Genomic DNA, 20,559 nt, shown 5'->3' with positions numbered 1-20,559 from the left:
GTAATTGGTTGTTCGTTATTTATCACACATTTTCGCATAATTGTACCAAACTACTAAGTATTAGCTGTTTACAGCAATCATCGGTGGCTTGCTATTTTGTTACGTTATCGACGCTTCATAAAGCAATCGTTATTGTTTCAAGATGGAGGGTAAATGTGTTGGAGAAGGCTGTCAACTATACTTCAAGAAACGTAGTGGCAATAAGAACAGAAGTGCACGCAATGTAAATAGTCCACAATATAAATGGCTCCTAGATACGCTAGTGCAACAAGGATTGATGTCAGCAAAGGAACAAGCACTTATTTACCAGAAGTGCTACATGAAGTATCTTCGGAACAAAAATCAGCCTGAACCTGAACCCGAGCAGAACCAGGAAATAGAGGAAGCAGACGACTCCCCGTCCCATATCCTGTCGTTGCTGACCCTTCATGATCTTTTGAATGGATCATCTTCACACAAAAAATGCTGTCTTGTTACCTTTGCAATAAATGGAACAAAATCATCAGTCTTACCAAAACGTGCAAGACATCACCTGATCTATTCACACAAACTGTGGTATCCCACCTCATCCCGCGTCTGCTCCATTCACCTTATTGGTAACGACTACAGTCTACAGAGGTTGTCCTTGATGGTAGAGGTTCCTTGGAATCTCAGTTACCATCAAAATCGTCCGAAATCATTAATGACCTCCTAGAGGGGTCGCACGTCCTTTCACAGAACCAGTCTGCGTTTGCAATAAGCTTTTCTTCTCTTGATGACTCGGCATGCATGGCCTGGACAGGTTGGTCCAAAGATCAGTTCCAGTTTCCAAGTCAAGTGTGTCCAAAACTTTCCACTCCATAGTACAGGCATTAGACACATCGATAGTCCCACAGTTTCTAGGTCCGGATCACTTGACAAGAGAACAGTTGCTCGGGCACAATACTGTCTTTTCAGAAGCATATTTTGGAGATAAAGCCATTGCCATATTAGATGGCACCTATATTTATATCCAGAAAAGCTCCAACCACAAGCTCCAGAGAATGTCCTACTGTGGCCAGAAGAAGAGAAACTATCTCAAATTCATGAGCATCGCCTACCAGATGGCTACATTCTGGACACAGTAGGACCATTCACTGGCAGCGAAAATGATGCTACAATTACAAAAAATGTCATGGACAAGTTAGTTACTTGGCTACAACCAGATGACAATGTTGTCGTTGACCGAGGTTTTAGAGATGTCCTACCAGTTCTCGAAGCCTCTGGCCTCAATGCTAGTATGCCGTCATACCTGAAACCCGGTCAAAGTCAACATTCTGAAGTCCAAGCAAATCTTGACAGAACTATCACCAAATCGAGGTGGATTGTGGAATCCTATCATGGCCGTCTGAAACACTGGGCGTTCTTCCGAACGCAATTGGTGTCTAACAGCTTTATCAATGTCATCGAGGCTTTGCTTCGAACCGTCACAGCCTGTCTGAATGGTATTAGAGGACCGATCTACCAGATATCTCCAGAGAGAGATGCCAAAGATAGGCTAATGGCTGAACGTATGAAGGACCGTTTGACAATACCGAATGGTCTAGCTTAGAGAGTCAAGACAGATCCGGATCTGTCTAGACGGGCACGGTCCGAGTTTGTCAAGATGGATGCATCTTCCGTACTGTTTCCCCGTCTCGATCTCGATTACTTGAGAACCATTACATGTGGAACGTATCAGATATCTCTGGCGCCTGGTTACATCGCCGAACATTTAAGTGATGACGGAGACTATGAGGTGTGGCTTTACCAGCACTCTCCAGACCTTCTCCGATGTCAAATACATTCTCGACACAAAAGCCAAACGAAATATAACGTTTGGATACGGTTCACCGTTTCACCCGATGATGAGGCCCCAATAAAGGACTACTACTGCCAGTGCCCAGTTGGAGAGAGAACGATGGGAATGTGTGCGCACATCTCCAGTATCTTGTACTACCTTGGGTATTACAGGGCGCTGGAAAACCCTCGACCATTACAACCACAGGTGAAGAAATTCCGACAAAACTTGAAATAGTTTTCCATGCGGCAACGGAGTGCATATGTCGAAAGTATGTTTGGGGCTCGATATGAAAGATCCCCGTTACCAAGTGACTAACCAAACTTATAAATATAGGTATTATACAATCGCCCGTAGCTATGAACACTCCCGTAAATGCGAAAACTAACCAAAATCATAAGGAACACGTTTTGATTGTTGTTCTGTCTATTTGTCAGCCAATGTCTTCAACCACGGGGACTTGTGAAGTAGCCATCTTGGATTTTTTTTTATGAAAAAGGTGTTTCTCTCACTTTTTTTCATATCTGTGTACATATTCTCAACATACCGAGCAAATACTCTCGTGTTTTTGTTAATTATCTAAAGAAAGTCGAAAATCGGCTATTCAACCATAGGCTAATTCAACCCAAGATTTGAAAATGTTCCACCACTTACATGTTGATGATTTTTCCTCTCACCAATAGCATATTACGTAATGTTTAATAGGATAAAATTGGTTTGCATCCAACGCCCATAAAAGGGTGTATTCTCTAAAAAAACACAGTTTTTGTGTCTAAAATGTTATCATCGAAAAAGGCATTTTTGAGATTGTTTCTTCCATAAAACAGCCAAATGGCGCGATGGAAACATGATTTTTTGTCACAATCATGCCATGAATATATTCTTTACGGTGACCATCATTTGATTAGATTTTCATTAATATTTTACATAACATGCACATTTTATCAACACTTAGACAGCTTCTGAAAGGTACAACTTTGAGGAGCCATAAAAAACAAAACAGGAAATTTGAATCAGAGAAGGGGCCATTTTGGAAACAGGCCCTTAAGCTTGGTAATTGCGACTAACCCGTTAAAAGTGACAAATTGTTTCGTTTGCTTAGTTCCATACGTGACATAACATCCAATGTCATGTCATTCAATAACAACTAGTAACTGATTTATATTTATTTTCTTATGAGCACATAGAAGGGGCCATTTTGGAAACAGGCCCAAAAGTAGCAAAACCGTAGTTAGCAAAGAAATAATTGTGCTATAATAATATTTAAACGTAAAGATCGATTGTGGATACACGTTTATTGATAATACACAGGGTATTAACATCACTGATATAACTATCCTGCGAGTAGGTTGGAACAGTTCTCTGCTGTCATCATAACGCTATTGTGAAACGATACAAAAACAACCCATCCTCAATACTCTAGGGGCTATGCTTACCCTTACTATTCTCCCCGTACATGAACATGTGTATTAAGAATTCATATCGTTGTTTTGTCTTAATATACAACTATTATAGCAGTGTTACAATAATACCGAATGTTTGACACTGAAAAGAGGGTAAATGATTTTTAATCATCTCTCCTTCAAGTACGTGTCGCATATTGGGAAACGCACTATCGCAAGGTCATTGTAAGCACGCTGTGACGTATGCGACTCAGACGCGATCAGATATGACTATGAATTATTAAATAGGTGTATAAATAATAACTAAGACGTAGTGTGTATTTGACAAGATCAAGAAAACGTCAGTTTCATTTCTTCGATTCCTCGGAACAGCTTAAGAGGGTATGAAGACAATGTCCAACCTTAGAAACCGAAACATTTTATAGGACATTTTATAGTCGTTTCTCATCGTATGTCTATAATGAAATTTCTTAACATAAGGGCAGATTAACCTGTTTGTTGGTTGAACATCTATAGATGAATTAGATTAAAACAACGTTTATCCTAACATTGGACACACTGAGTTTACCGTGTTCATGGTAACTTAATATGTTGATTGTACGCGGCTGTATGTTAATTGCCTGTGGCAGTGTGGCAAAGAATATCACATAACCATCAGTAATAGATAGGATTTTATTCTCTTAGCAATCACGTGCAGACATCATCCCAATACCAAAGGTGTTAATGAATTGATACCCTGATTTGGTGGTCGGGTGCTAAGTGGTTTTGCACTTGCCCTTCACATAGGCGGTCGGGATTCGATTTCCCGATCGGACGTTAAAATGCAAGAGGTCACCTGCTCGACCACGTGGGTTGTTTTCGGGTACTTTATTTTCCTCCAACACTAAGACCCTTCGCGCGCTTCTATCCGCAGCAACAAGCTTGATTTATATAATTTTAACATAATTATTTTCGGAATTCATAAAAATTGAATGAATTTGAAGTTGTCAAATCGACATAACTAAACGCAAATGGTAAATTCCTTAGATTGGTTAATAATATTTAACGTCCTTCCACAAGCTTATACAAGGCAAATATTTAGATTCGTCAGGGAAACTTATAGCATCAAAATTTTGTCACGCTAATATCAAAATACCAACAGAACAGGATATCGATATGCCTACATTAAATTATATCAATATTCAAAATGGCTCAAACGGAACTATGAAATAGCGTTATTGATTTCGGGTTCAAGGTAAAATTTCATATTCCCTCTGGAAAAAAATTCGGATCTAGTTCGCGGGTTTTTAAATTTAAATTAAAAATTTTAATTTCGCACAACCATGGGTTCGAAAACATTCAGCAGTAAGCACTTCTATATAATATGTTTCTTAGTTTATATCGATATCCGTTGGGTATTTATTTTCGCTCTATATTTGATGACCGCGAATACAGCGAAAATAAATCTTCCGGGGGTATAACCAACTATACAGTATATGAGCACATATTTATCTGGTAATAGCTACGTACATGTTTTACTTTGACATGCTATTCGTTAGGAATGCACGTTTGAGTAATTTTACTTTTTAAGCTCAATGCATATGCGGTTATTTGATACATAATTCGTTTTGTATCACATACTTATCCTTGGCTTTTCTAAACTACACAAACCTTTTCGCGGCATTAATTAAAAGCTATGCTATGAGTGCCGCAATAACCGGGTTAAGTGAAGAAAATATAAATGAAAAAAATCAGGATAGCGCAAACATGGAATGCCATAGCTTTCACATATGGCATAGGATCTGAATAGATTGAGGTGCTCATGTTTCATGTATTATATGATTTCATCATTATAAGATTTTGTTTTTCAGATTTCATCAATATGCTTATTATTCGATATCGGCGATATTGTTTTTAATTTATCATAATTATATATTATTTCCATTGTTTATGGTTCTACCATTGTATGACATGTTGTTATCATTATATATTTTGAATTCATCATTATCTGAGTTAATGCTATCGTTATTGATAAGGTTACGCCATCATAGTATACGCTTTTGTCATTATATTTCATTTGATCATTAAATCATTCATTTTCATCAATATATGATAAGATTTTATCGTTATATTATTTGGCTAAACTTCATGGTATCATGGTACAACTTCCATTATTTTATTGTTTAACTAAAAACATAAATGAAAAAAAAAACAAACAAAAAAATGTAGACACTAATATTAACACAATAAGAGAATTTAAGTCCTAAAGTCTAGTCATAGGGACATATAACTTGTAAATGGAGTGCGTATCAAATGAAACAGCAAGTGAGTAATGATTCATTTGCTTGTTTGTCCGCCACTCTACCAATCGAACGAAAGAGAAATTATACAAAAGGGGATACAGACAGGGAAATATCACTGAAATGATTTCGTTAGTGTATTGTTGATGTTTAACTATTTTTGATAATATCATATGAGATAAATAGTGAAACAAGGCCCTGCATGCTCGATCGACGATCAGGTTTTGTATGTCGCTTGTATACACGGTGTATTGGCGGCACATATTACTAACCGCTGCAACCCAGTGCATGTGATTGGAATATATAGCTGTTTTAGTCCTCGACTAGAAATAGATGATGCCGAAAAGAGATATGTTGCCTCAATGATGTTACCTCCCCTTTCATCTGTTCTTTCTTTTCTTTGTTTGGTCCCATCGATACAATTCTTATGACCTAGTTCCAAAAACATTGACCCCAGCAAACTGGTATTGCAACTTATACATCCATGATCAGCGTTAATGAGCCTTTGTTGAGGGATAAATATGCTCTTAAAGACAATGTACAAATAATAGTTAACTTGTATGTTTTGCAAACAAGCATATGTCATAAAGTGCAGTGGGGTCAATAGAAAATATAAATTATTGATGTATAATTGATGAAAAAAAAGTATTGTGGTGAAAAGCATTGAGGCAGTGCGTGCATATAATTCATTCATTCTTAACTCATTCATCACTTCACATATTATTATTTGATGATTCATCAAACTTTAAAAACGTAAACGAAATTCTTGATATGAGAAAACATAAATACAAATGTCTTCCATTATAAAAGTGGTTTCTTAGGATGGTTGGTTAAAGGCTGGCTTCGGGCTCAGGAATCGGAAACATTATAAGTATTTCTAACGAATTCATTGATTGGCATTTATTTTCAGGCATGAGGCTTGACGGTGGTGGTTACTGTGACTAGATAAGAAATCGGTTTCCTGTGGGATAATTTGAGTTACCTTAGGGGAAACATAGTTTTCTGTGGGATAATTTGAGATACCTTAGGGCCAACAATTTTAAACTTCTTCATCTAAACCAAAATGTATTGCTTTGGATTAATTAACGCAGCCAATGGTCAACGTACAAAAGCATCATGGTATATACGTACCAGTAATTAGAAATTAAAAGTAGATTCATGCAATTAATTAAAATTAATTAATCAGGTAATTTTGTTATGTTATACTATACTGTTGGAAGATGCTAGAAAATTCGGCTTCTATTCATTACACGGGAAGTTTTGTTTGGATTATATCTGAGGTCAAGGTAAGGTGCAGGAATTGTACTTGTTGTTCCAATATCAAGTTCGTTAGAGTTGACTGGAAGGGATGTCATCGACACTTCAAATGACATTCCTTGTCATCTTCATAACGTGTTTTAGTCCCTATCAATCCCGCTTCACTTTTGTCCTTGTGCAAATGAATGTTCACCTGTGATAAAAAACTGCTGGTTATGTCCCAAGGCCATGTCACCTAAAATTATTAAAAGTGTACCTATAACTCCATTAAAAGCATGTCACTTTGCACCCAACAGAACATTTCTGTTGTTTATGTAATACTCAAGGGTATATACCATGTGAAATTGCCTGCAACATTGAAGCATTAGGCCCCTAAACAGTCTGCAAAACTAAATAACCGATACGAATCAAGCTTCATATAGAATATCCAGACAAAGCATGTTAGGTTACTAGATTCCATTTTCGTTTAATTTCCGATATATAATTCAATATTGCTAGCAATATTTCGTAATCGGTCATCAATTATATAGTCAGGTTTCAAGATATGATACATTTATATCTTATGATGATACAGTCAGCAGAACTTACATTTTTATATATGGAGGTTAATAGAAAACGTTTGTAATAAAACATCATTTAATGATTATATCAATAATATTGTAACTCTATACAGTTGCTCATTAGAATCTATCAAAATATTGAGGAGGAAAGGATTTGTTGTGTGAAGGATTCGCTATTCATGCCACAATCAATATTTTAAACGTGATGGTAAACAGAACAATTAAATATGTAAAATAATACATTGATTTTATGCGGACCATGCATAAACCATATTGATATAAGTAGAACGGCGAATGTTTGTTGCAAACAATGTATAAATGCCCATATCGATAGACAGACCAGATATGTACTTAATGGGGACTATTTCAACTCAGGGTTATGGATCAAGTGTTGGTTTAGTTGGTAATTTTGTTATAAATGATATGTAAATAAATATTAAACAAGAATGAGACATCACTAATCAATACTTTTTAACGAAAACTTTACTTAGTAGACACGTCCCGACAAGTTTATGTCCATGTAGCATGCGATGTATTTGAAAATTGCATTCAAAAGTGTCCATCTTCTACTGATAATACTGATATACCTCGACATGGAACATGCAAAATGATATAACTTGACATGGAACAGTGAAACTGATATAACTTGACATGGAACAGTGAAACTGATATAACTTGACATGGAACAGTGAAACTGATATAACGTGACATGGAACAGGCAAACTGATATAACTTGACCTGGAACAGGCAAACTGATATAACTTGACATGGAACAGGCAAACTGATATAACTTGACCTGGAACAGGCAACTTGATATAACTTGACATGGAACAGGCAACTTGATATAACTTGACATGGAACAGGCAAACTGATATATTTAACATGGAACAGGCAAACTGATATAACTTGACATGGAACAGGCAAACTGATATAACTTGACCTGGAACAGGCAAACTGATATAACTTGACCTGGAACAGTCAAACTGATATAACTTGACATGGAACAGGCAACTTGATATAACTTGACATGGAACAGGCAAACTGATATTACTTGACAGTGAACTGGCAAACTGATATAACGTGATATGGACCAAGCAAACTGATATCTTTAACATGGACAGGCAACTTGATATAGCTTGACATGGAACAATCAAACTGATATAACTTGACATGGACCAGGCAAACTGATATTACTTGACAGTGAACTGGCAAACTGATATAACTTGACATGGACCAGGCAAACTGATATAACCTGACATGAAACAGGTAAAATGTATCTATAATGAACGTCCTTCGCCTTTGGTGTTAAGAATATGGTCATGTTGTTTAGACTTATGAAAAACAAGAGGAATTGTAAAATTTGATACAATGTAGTATTCCAGACATAATAAAATGATGACACCTTTCATTAGTTGAAAATTTGAAGATTGCTGGTGCCTATCGGAATAGGGCAGACATCTTTGCAAAAAAGCCTTTTAAATGAAATATGATGTCACTGACAATGATGTTCCTCTCTTACCTTAAAACATGATGATCAACTTTTTCTACAAACATCCCATTTTACATGAAGTACTTTGGATGGTGACTGGCCAGGGTATGTGCTTTCTGAAATGAATGATGCATAATTAACTTTTTACAATGTCATTCCAATGTATTAGACAAGGAGAGCAATATGTTGAAGCTATAGATAAAAGAAGCCATCCAGATATGTCACAGTGTGCCAATACTAAATCGAGACGAGGGGCACATAAACTGTCGCACATATACAATTGTATGACGAGGTATTAGGCAAAGAGTAGCAGAAAAAGTCATTTCCGTCCAATTACAATACCACAACAAATAATTGTTCATTGCATCATAGCGGAAATCGACATGAATATTCCAATTTCGAAGACAACGAGTACACGTTTTACAAGTTAGTGTACACATGCTGCCCTAGTCATTTGTCTGATGAATGTTACAGTGTACATACCATAGTAGTCATCGAAACGTCACGTATAAACAGTCATTGGTTGTGTTTAATATCCTATTAACAACCTATTTACTTTAAATCTCTCGCATCATGTTTCGGTTGTAGGAACAGTATAACCCTGATAGACCACGTTCATAACTTTTGGGTTTCTATTTCATCAGGGTTTGGTAAGCATTCATGTTTTAGTCTCACACCAACTTTACTTGACTCAAAGATGAGAGCGACATATTTAATACACAGAAGAAGAGATTCTATTTTTTTTTTATCCTTGTCCTCCTTAAATGAGGTCACAGTTATGTATTAGTGCGAATAAGCTGTTTGAAAAAAAAAAAACAAAAAAAAACGCCAATAGTAGATGAAATTAAAACCTTTGGAGCTTCGTCTTTTTGAAATAGAATATAATGTTCCCCCCTGTAAAAAAAATAAATGCTTAACATAGACTCGTCTATTTAGATGAGTTCTTTATAGAAATAATATGCCGTGGTTTCATCAATTTTACTTAATGCTTATATAACTTTATTAAGAAAAGCATGATTCGTTTTAAGGGGGATATATTTGTAACGTAAACTCTCCTTCATTAATGCTTTCATATGAAAAAAGTGGGGATTTTCTTCGGCTAAGGAATATTGAAGAAACTGTTTTTTCTTACATCATCCTGGGATGCTGAGCTGATGTAATATGACCGAAATTGGACAGTTGCGATTGCGTTGATATTTGATTTTGGTTTTGATATTTGGTTTGTCAGATAACTTTATGTCATTTCCACTTTCAGCTTTTGTGAAATTTCAATATACATGTAGGTAAAGTGAAAACAGAGTATATGTTTCAAAGCAAATGCATGCTTATGTTTGATTCGATTAATGTTAAGTCATTGCTGAACATTAATGCGTTTCATATTATTATATTTTAGATCGGTCGGATAGGATCTTGTACGTGAATGGCGAAAAGTTGAAGCCAAATGATTACAATTTGGTGAGTATGGTATTGACATTAGGGCAAAGCATTCCAGACATGGTTTATTTGGCCGAATGTTTTCGTCTTTTCAGCAGCAAAGGCCAGATAGTGACAGGTTTAGATAAATCATGAGCCACCATTTCAAAAGATAAAAATCAAAAGTTAGCTATAACTAAGACACAGACATTTGCACGACTTCTGCAATACAGAAAAACAAGTCTAAGCGAAAGGCACATGTCCCAATGAACGTATTCACCCTTCTGTCAGATCTGTCACATCTCTTCTAGGTGGATGTTTGACCGTGAGGGATAAAAACGTTGTATTGCAAAAAGTAGCAGATCACCAATGGCAGATTAGAGATTGTCACTTTGGTGTACAGATATACAAGCAATACAACAAAATCCAATCTTCAACAGACGGTCACTTTGGAGGGATGCCACATCAAAATAAACCTTTCTTGGTAGAATATTCGCTTGAATAAACATCGTTTGTATGACTAGATGGTTTCATTGGCCATTGGCTCAAGTCTGTTTTCTTAACACAATGCATCTGAGGAAGGTGTCAACGAATATCGGAACCAATGGCGGATGTGTTATAAGTGCTATAATACAGAAATGCCACATATGGGAAGGATAATGTAGTACCCCAGCCGGTCACAGTTCGCGAAGATCAGTATAACATTAATTTCATGATTCTTATTTTCTTTGAAAACTTAGTGAATACCCTGTGGGTGGTCGGGTCGCAGAGTGGTAACTCATTTGCCTTAGGCGGCCGTTCTTCGATTCCCCGATCGGACGTGAAAAGGTATGGGGTCACCTGCCCATCCACATGGGTTTTCCCCGGGTTCTCTGGTTTCCTTCCAGAGTAAGTCCTAACGCAAACTTCACCCAGCCCAACAAGAAGCGTGATTAATATATAGAGAATAATACATACCTTTTTCCATATCGGACCCAATATTGGCCCCGAGACCCCAATATTGGCCCAAGGGCCGAAGGCCCGAGGGCCAATATTGGGGTCTCGGGGCCAATATTGGGTCCGATATGGAAAAAGGTATATTTTATTCAATTTATTGTATTCTTAGTAATAAATCACAGAACATTAATCAAAACAACAATTATAACTTGACAAGAAAAATCAGATTCAAATTTTTAATGTATTGAATTATAAACACTTTATAATATTGAAGTTTTTTAAGTCTTTATGAAGTTCATATCTGTCAAATTTATAATGATTTCTAAATAAGTTCCTTTCCAAAGGTGTTTCTACCATGTCACTGATCAAGGATCAAGAATAAACATTGATTTGAATCAGTCAGAATCACTGTCAATTATCATCCTTGCTCTTTTCCTGCCCCTACATGTACTTGCTACATGTACCCCGAGACCCCAATACAACAATTGGTTAACATCGGCTTGTACGACCTCTCCTATTGTAAAGTTTAAGTTATCAATTTCCTCGGTTACCATGTGTTCCTTCTCGGCGAGATATTCTAGCTCTGCAATTCGTGCTGCAAGCGAATTTAAAATCTTCTCTCCCATGTCCTCATTCCTTCGTCTACTCGACGCCATGTTGTTTGTTTTGGTTTCGCTGACAACACAGCACCTACGTCAAAACCCGAGAGACCCGAATAGTTTGATGAGACGCAAAATTTAGAGGTGTTCCGCGAAGAGGGCCAATACAGGGTTTGGGGTGCATTACTGAATCAATAATGCATGGGTAAGGATTACGGATCGGGAGATTTAGCGCCATAATGCATATGCAAAAAAACCTGTATTTATTACTAAGTATACAATAAAAGTTTATATAGCTTGTTTCGCAAATATTGTAAAATCAGTAATTTTACAACTTAAACTTTGCTTAATCTCTAAGAAAAAATGGCGTCTTTGTATTTCGTGGCACCTGTTTGATGAAATTTAACTGGGGATATTTTTAAAGTCAATCCATTTCTAAATTTTTATATATGAATATGTATTTTTATTTATGTTGAAAACATGTCCAGTGCTACATTCAAATATGGTTTTTTTGTCAATCAACGTGCTTATTGTAAACTAACTTCAAATATTGTATTACTAAAAGCAAAGTGTTAATCAACCCTAGAACCAGTGATGGTGGCATGTTGTAAAACAGGACTGTGAAGGCTGGACTTCAGCCCACATGATGCCGTCTCACCACGTCTAGATAGAAGTCAACACACTTATCGATTTCTATTCACCATTTTGAATAAATAACGAAACAAACGCCGATCCCAGCTTTCGATTTTTGTTAAATTTGTATAAATGTGTGGATGTTTAAATGGAAACAGTATGGCGTCAATATTGTTATGTTTTTCATAAGTAAGCTGAAAATATTAATATGCATTCACAAAAGAGCCAAACAAAGCTATGCCATAATTCCAATTCAATGACTTCTAGACATAGACAACAATTAGTACACTTGTATGCTTAACAGTTAGTTTGAATAATTTTCATTATTTGTAAACTATAAAGTATTTATTTTTGCTGAATCTGAAATGATGATTGAATACACATAGAAGACTATAAAGTTTGCTTTTTATTAAACATTGCAAATTAAGAACATTTTTATTATTCCACAAGAATCCTTGTGAGAACCAGATGCTTATCCGCATATTGAAGCAGAAAGGTTCGCGGATCAATCGCATTTGTGCCGCCAAGCGATAGATATTGATTAGTTAATGAGCTATGGATTTTCTACGTATGTATGTTGATACACGTGCTAGTAGAATCAGTCTATCCTACCTGAATATATTATTGATGACAATATACATAAGCTCTGTTGGGTGTATGACATGTTGTTCCAGTCCCCTATGGCATTGGGCCAAGTCAACTTTGAATTTAAATATATCGATTATGGTAGACTTTTTATAATTTGTAACAGTTAGGAAATATGAGGATATATGTAGGTTTGTGTTGACGCACATACCACCTACATAAGGTACACACTTTAAACCTCAATAATGGTACTCTCTGGTCCCAATGAGATGTTCACAGGATTAGGATGAAGAACGGATCGATCAGAAACTAAATATATATTGCTTCATCACACTTCATCATTTCAGGAAGAGTGAATGACGTCATAGGTTTATTTCTAGGTCCTGTTTTAAAAACTACTTAAAATAGACCTTTGATGTTTTCAAACTCTTGCGGAGAATAGAACAAATAATATATCTACTGTAAATTGAGGAAGATAACGTGGGAAAACCTTTCGTCATTGAAGATTTACTTTTGAGCCTATTATAAGGGAAGACAAAGTGACAATAATAAAACGGCCGCGTCAATGTGCGTCACCACATTGGATAATAGTTTGACCCTGCACGTCGGGACCTTTTGATAAATAGCCTGCACTTAATGCCTGTTGTTAGAGGCGACATATGTTGAAGGTGAAATGAAATGCCAGGAAATGGAGGGCCAATATAGGTCACATTAAACTATGAAACGCAGTTATTTTATTATAACAGTAGCTATGTTGGTTGCTAATATTGAACGTCTTTTTTGCACACTAACCTCAAACTAAGGATGGCGACGGTATATTGTCATCTCCCCTGGTTCCTGTATCGATAGAGATCGAATGGCAATGTATTTGGGGCATAAAATTTTAGTGAAATGGCACAGATGTCAGCGATTTAGCGTCGTTATGTACATTGTATATATGTTACAACCGTTCGTTTGGAACGCCAACCATTTAACGATACCCTTTAATTTCATTGCGACCGTATACTTAGGCCCTGCAAGCAAATAGCTTGTATATATCATTCTCAGAATTTCTGTTTTATGTTCTTAGGATATTCCATGATGTTGTACATTGACATGGTCTTCCTCGTGTTGAATACAAACAGGTGTATCTTTTTGTAATTTCAACACGATGTCCCTTTGACACTTCCACCATGCTGACCTTTTTGTTCAAGCTATTGTTTTTACGTCTTCTTTGTCCTTCCTCAATATTAAGTTAAAACGTATTCGCTGTTCACTTTAAATTGAATGCAAGAGAAATATATTTCTGCAAGAACAGTTTCTCATGAGAGATGAAGGAAAAAACTTAGAAATGCCGTATACATGAAAATTATAATGAATCTTATTGTATTTAATGTAGATTTATTATCATTTATAATGATAATAATTGTTTTATTCATAGCGTTTCCGTTTAAATAGTTTCAATTCGGAAATACCGAAAGCTGCTATCTCAAAATCAACATATCACAGCCTATTAACACCAGTTGATAGTTTCTTCTTTCCTAAATATTATCTGAACTAATGACACACTAGAATTGACAAACAAATAAATCCAAAGGTGTCCTCACGCGCGGTATATGGGTGACCATCTCTTGTTTGTCCTTAATGTTTCAAAAATTGTCTATTGTGTATTTTTGATTGGTTCAAGTAGAACCATGTCTCGCCACTGTACGTAACTCAGCAAGTATTCTCGAATAACAATTGCCATATCATTTAAAGTTTGGTTTTGTACATTTCAAACGCTTTCCCTATTCAGATGTTTACAAGCTTCTGGAACAATTTTTTTAAAGTTTGAAACACTTAGTATTTGGTGTGTGCTGCCTTTTAAATGTCAATTGCACGAGCTGTCTCGGAAACGGGTAAACGTTCGTCCTCTCAACCAATGTCATTATAGGACGAATGTTCCGTTTGGTGTAGAAGCAACTGGCTTGCCTAGTCCTTTTTTCTTTTATGTCAATTTTACTAACATTAAGTGAACGAAACAGTTTGAAAGCAGTTCACAAATTGGCCCCAAAGTGTTACATAAGTAAAGGTGTTTCCTTGCTATTTTATATATTTATAGTACAACTATGACTGCGTCTGGTTTAGATATCCATACAAAGCACAGCCTGTTTTGATATTGCCGATTATTTCAAATTTCGTTTCCAGTGCCCAGGAGCGCGTGACTTTAAACCAGTCCTTAAATTACATTAGCTGCTGATAGGACGTTTAGTTTTATAAAACCAAACCAATCCATTCAGCAACGCCTAAAGTCGCCTTGTCGGGTTTTGATAGAAATTTGCACGTGCAAATGTGCATTTGCATTGAGCCAAGATGATGCACTGTGTTATTACTCGTTGACAAGGCATCCATACAGCGAACAATATGTGAAATATAGATTTGAACGCATAACAATCCGCCTGGCTATTACATAAAGTATTTTGAATGACGCCATACCTTTATTGTTTTCTCCTTTTGAAATGAACAGTAGACATTTGCCTGTTCGTGTGTTTTGGTTTGAAATGATTTTTAAAATGCTTGTTCTTTCAGGAGGAACAAAAAGGAGGAAGTGTTATTAAAATCCACTTCAGGGTTGGGAAGTTCAAATGTGAGATTAAGTCGTCTTTAACGGAAACCCCAAATGACCAGAATCAGACCCTGATCTTTAACGGAAATCGCATACAGTTTGAAGAGGATGCTTTCGATGCCGAGTAAACGCCTGTGATGAAGAGGATACCTCTATATTGTGCCTGTGATAAACAACTCTTTCTCTTAGATTTGATATTAAATGTTTTAAATTAAATGTTTTAAAAGACAAATCTTTATTGACAGTCGTCTTGTATGGTACGACGTCCATGTCATTCACGACATTTTATTGCATCTTTTGGAATGTACAATATATCAATTTGTTGCCATCGCTTTATTGGTATTTTCTATCGGTTTCCTGAACCAACAACCCATACCCAAAGTCCAAACTATAGTCACCATATGTTGAGGAAGATGTTGCGTAATGCTGTGGAAAGTGCTGCCCACATTTTATTGCAAGTGTTATTGACAAATATGCGATTGTTTTTGTTAATTTAGAAATGTGTCTATCACAGGGGTTCTGCCATTCCAGGATATTGTATTTAAGGTATGAGTTATGATTTAATGCAAATCGTTTAAGTGAGGATTAAGATTACGAATGATCGTGTTTAGGAGATTGCTATAGTATTTATGTTTGTGTAGCATAACTATTCAAAACACAGGCTGAGCGGACATAATTGCATTGCAACAGGCACGTGGTACCGCATTCCGTATGTTACACATTTTATATCAGCCATAACGTAATTATGAGTACAAACCTTTAGCAAGACGCAAGTTAATGGTAGCCCCCTTTTTACGCCTCTTAATGCCAGCTGGGCAGATATACTTACCCCGGAAGTATATGTATATAGGTTATTGATTAAAATAACGTAGCTATTGTATTGTAGTTTTGGTGTGAGCAATAATATTATTGTCAGTGTTTAATTCCTTTGTGTTATTTTTTTTTCTTTATTTATTTTTCCCATTTTAATATCATGTTGTTGGAATCTGTGTTTTTATTTAAAATGGTTTTGAATGTTAAATTTGAATTTTAAATGTAAAATGTGGGACCATCATTGTCTTTATGGCAAGTTTTAGCCCAGTTGGCAATGCATTGTCTGTTTTAAAATTATGTTTATTTCTCCCACCTCTGCCTATGCAAGAACGCATTCATGTGCTATATATGCCACTGACACATGTTGACATTATTTTTTGTGTTTGATTTAGATGTTAAGTTAATCATCTAAATTTGAAAAAAAATCACTATGATACAGTAAGCTGACGCCATCCTCATAAAATGTATTACGTAAGCCAGTTTCAAAATTTATCACCTAGAGAAAAACTACGATTCTTGCATAGCCAGAAACCTACTTCAACTGTTCAGATGATTGATAATTAAACAACATTGTGCATAGTGCAGCGCTAATCTACGAGTGGTCTATTTTTCGTTCTGTTAATATTCACGTTGAATAGAACTGGGCTATACTATCAATACCTGGTACATTCTGGGTGAGAGGTGGGAGAAATATATTAATTACAATGACGGTATTATAGATATATGGAAACTTCTCTCTAATGTTTTTGACAGATGAGATCAGGATTTCTATATCATCTAAGCCTAAATATGATATACTCTTTTAGTGTTTGGATAAATATTTATTAAGATAAAATTGTATAAGTGTTTTGTTGAGCGCCGTTTCCAACGATATGCAGGTGAGGAATTTTTGGTCAAAGCTTCGGCGAAAATTGAAGTGATGATACGAGTTGTGCAGAAGATGATTGATCACAACGTGACCTGACTCAGTTGTACTGAATTATTCGAAAACTATCAACAGTTGTATCAAGGAGTTAAATTCCGATTAGGCATAATGTGTGCCTATTTACAAACTAATATGTTAAGGTAATAGATATCTAACAGATATCCAATAAATATGTTTCATTAAATAAACATCAATTAACATCGATTTCCAGTAGAAACTTTAATAAATTGACGTTCGGTACAATTGAGCCAATGATAGTTTAATCAACGAAATATTTGACCATAATAGTATTCAAATCATTCTAAATGTGCTAACAGTTGTTTGTTATATAATTGCCTAAAATAACTAATATTACCCTGAAAAGTTGTATGCATGATGGTCAAACAAACAAAAGTAATGCGCAATAACGAACATTTAAATGTGGTTTTGGGACGGTTCTAACCTTTTTTATACATGCGACATAAATTTATTCTCTTAATGGTAGAGCCAATGAATGCAATAATAATCTAGTTTTTGTCACAAGATAACAGTACATAGACTTGAAATCGATATATTGTTTCATAGTGGGGATAACATGTTGTACATGTGCGACTGGATATATGTGTGCATATCAAACAGGTTTGTGTACTTTGTCGTATTGATTACTAAACAAGGGGGGATCAATCAAGTCTGTATACAGATCGAGTGTTACCAGCGCCCTGTTGACAAACGCATTACTCTGACCATTGTTCAAAGCATTTGTATCATAATCAATAGTTTTATATTCGTTCTCACAATATTAGATTTTGTCTTTGTATATTGATATTTGGAGAAGTATGTCGGATGCCATATCATTTAGAACAGAATAGAAAGAACATTTTTGTTGAAGAATTTTTCTTTTATTTGAAACATATTTTAATTAATTGACATGATAATATCATAACAGCGACCACATCTATTAAATTGCCTCCTTTTGAATCATTTTAACGCACAATTATAGCACGTAACATGTCAAATTATTCTTGACTCTTTTTTAAAAGAAATTTTCCGTCCTTACATTCAGATTAAAAACTCACATGGTCTTGGTAATGCCATACACATGTTGTTATTGGTGGTTGTTTGGTAACTGTATTTTAATTTTTGAGTATTAACATTTTCGTAATTGTTAAATACATGATTTCAGATGAAAGCTTTACAAAAGTTGGATACAGTTTTTTTGAATGAATGTAAGTCATGGACTATAGTTTCATTGAATTTTGTTATTTTTATACCATCCTTATGCTCTGATTTTCTCATGCTTGTCTTTTACAGGTATGCAAAACAAACTGAAATCTTTATGAAATTTCACTATTGTAGACTACTTGAACATGAAATAAACTCAAGTTCATTGAAATGAAATTCCGAATACAAAATTATATCAAATAAAATCGGTTGAACTTGATACTTAACTAATTCGAACACTATTTCAATGTTTACATATTATCTAAATAACTGAAAACCAACGACATATTTGGATATCAAAGCGGATGTGAAATTAACCATTTAGTATTTCTAGCCTACAGCAAATTTCATAATTGCACCGGTTAATATTAAAAAGTAGACATAAATTTATTAGAATGATCACTTCGGGGATTTAATAATATTCAAACAGCTATAAAATCCAATATCAAAGAGGAATAACAATAATTGTGTTTAAATTGGGATTATAATTCGTGTATATCCGACATGAGTTTGTGTACCATCATAGCTGATTGTAATTCCGGCTGGACGGAACTGAAATGCATACATTTGTACATATTTCATACATTCATAAAAATCATAAAGTTTTACTCATTTTTCGAATAATTCATTTTCAACATACCCAATTACTACATGCAAAAGTAATGCTTCAAAGCAAACGAGGAAGAAAGAAATTAATCAAGTATTCGGTTACATTTGAATTTTAAATCACGTTTTTGAGTACTGGATAACCATAATTTAACCGTAGTTGAAAAGAAAAAAAAGTATTGTGAATGATAGTTTATAGATCTGATAAAGTTAAAAACAAATACTGGCCCTTGATTACATCCAGGTACTTGGTTTAATCCAAGAAACTATGATTTATTACACACCATCGGTAAACAATACCCTTTTTCTGTGTCAAATATGACACGCGAATTACGGTAATATATATTACTACCTGTGCTTAGTAAAGAGAAGTAGAGAGAATTGGGTAAATTCATGTTTGTTTTTTATCATTGTTCATATGTTATTGTATTTTAGGGAGACTGTACGAAGTTAGAATTGTTACACATTACAAACTAGAAATTAAAAACAAAACGATACAATAAATGTATTGTATGTATCTCCAGACTTATTGTGCTTTGTTAGAGGGATTCACGCAAAATATACATATGTATGGTTTCGAAATTAGTTTGGTATATAATTTAAATATATAGCACGAGATTCAAGAGGCAATTCTTACTTTGGAAATGTTAAAGGTCATACGAACAAAGGTTGTGAGCATTTGAAGAGCCGTTTTGAAGTTATCCGGAACATAAGAATGACCTATATCCTACTGATATACACATACCTGCCACTTATGAACATTTTTGCTACAGCCTTGGTCGGCTCGATATGGGGAACAACCAACCAATTGAACAAATATATTTTTGAAACAGCCCCTGTGTATAGAAAGTTGAGCCAAGGATAAAATGTCTGGCAGCCACTGATTGGCCAGTATGTTATGAAGTGGGAAAATAGATATGTAGCCTGATAGGTAACTATCAATAAGAAATGTTGATATAAATTTCGTAAGTCCGATTGTTTTTTTTCCCAAAAGTTCACGTAATAATAGTAAACAGGTAAACATTTAAGATTTTTGAGAATTTTTACTGCGAAATTCACCTATTTTCAAAATGGCTACCCTGGAGAAAATTTGAGCTGAAAGACCCAACTTTTTTTTTTGAGTAGGTGTTATATCAGACCCTAAACTTTTGTTATAAACCATAATCGCCATATTCAATTCAAGAATTTGAATGAAATAATCCAAAACGTTAACACTAAAGTATATGGGAAAACAATTGGTTGGTTGGTCTCTATGGAAAGAAATCACACTCTACCTACAGTATATAGTGATTGGATTTCACTTTTATGTTAACCATGCTTTTAAGGAGCAATTCCTCTAGCGCCCCATTTAGAATATATTCTTAGAGGAATTGCTCCATAAAAGCATGGTTAACATAAAAGTGAAATCCAATCCCTATATTTACACTTACGGATGTTGTTTCTATAAGTCTTTGTGATAACAATATTTTCAACAAATTG

At 35.2% G+C, this 20,559-nt stretch overlaps 1 protein-coding gene across 1 annotated transcript in view; it reads left to right on the top strand.

Moving 5' to 3' along the window:
* The window catches only part of LOC117318016, a 31,836-nt gene extending 12,239 nt beyond the window's left edge, over window positions 1-19,597 (top strand). Inside the window, exons 3-4 of the mRNA XM_033872994.1 lie at window positions 10,180-10,241; window positions 15,500-19,597. Of these exons, the coding sequence (XP_033728885.1) occupies window positions 10,180-10,241; window positions 15,500-15,664 (227 nt within the window). The 3' untranslated portion in view covers window positions 15,665-19,597. The remainder of the gene's footprint in view (window positions 1-10,179; window positions 10,242-15,499) is intronic.
* Window positions 19,598-20,559: the final 962 nt, after the last annotated feature.

This window comes from Pecten maximus, chromosome 19, assembly GCF_902652985.1.
Source record: "Pecten maximus chromosome 19, xPecMax1.1, whole genome shotgun sequence".
Classification (NCBI taxonomy): Eukaryota; Metazoa; Mollusca; class Bivalvia; order Pectinida; family Pectinidae; genus Pecten; species Pecten maximus.
This window is presented reverse-complemented; position numbering and strand designations above follow the sequence as displayed.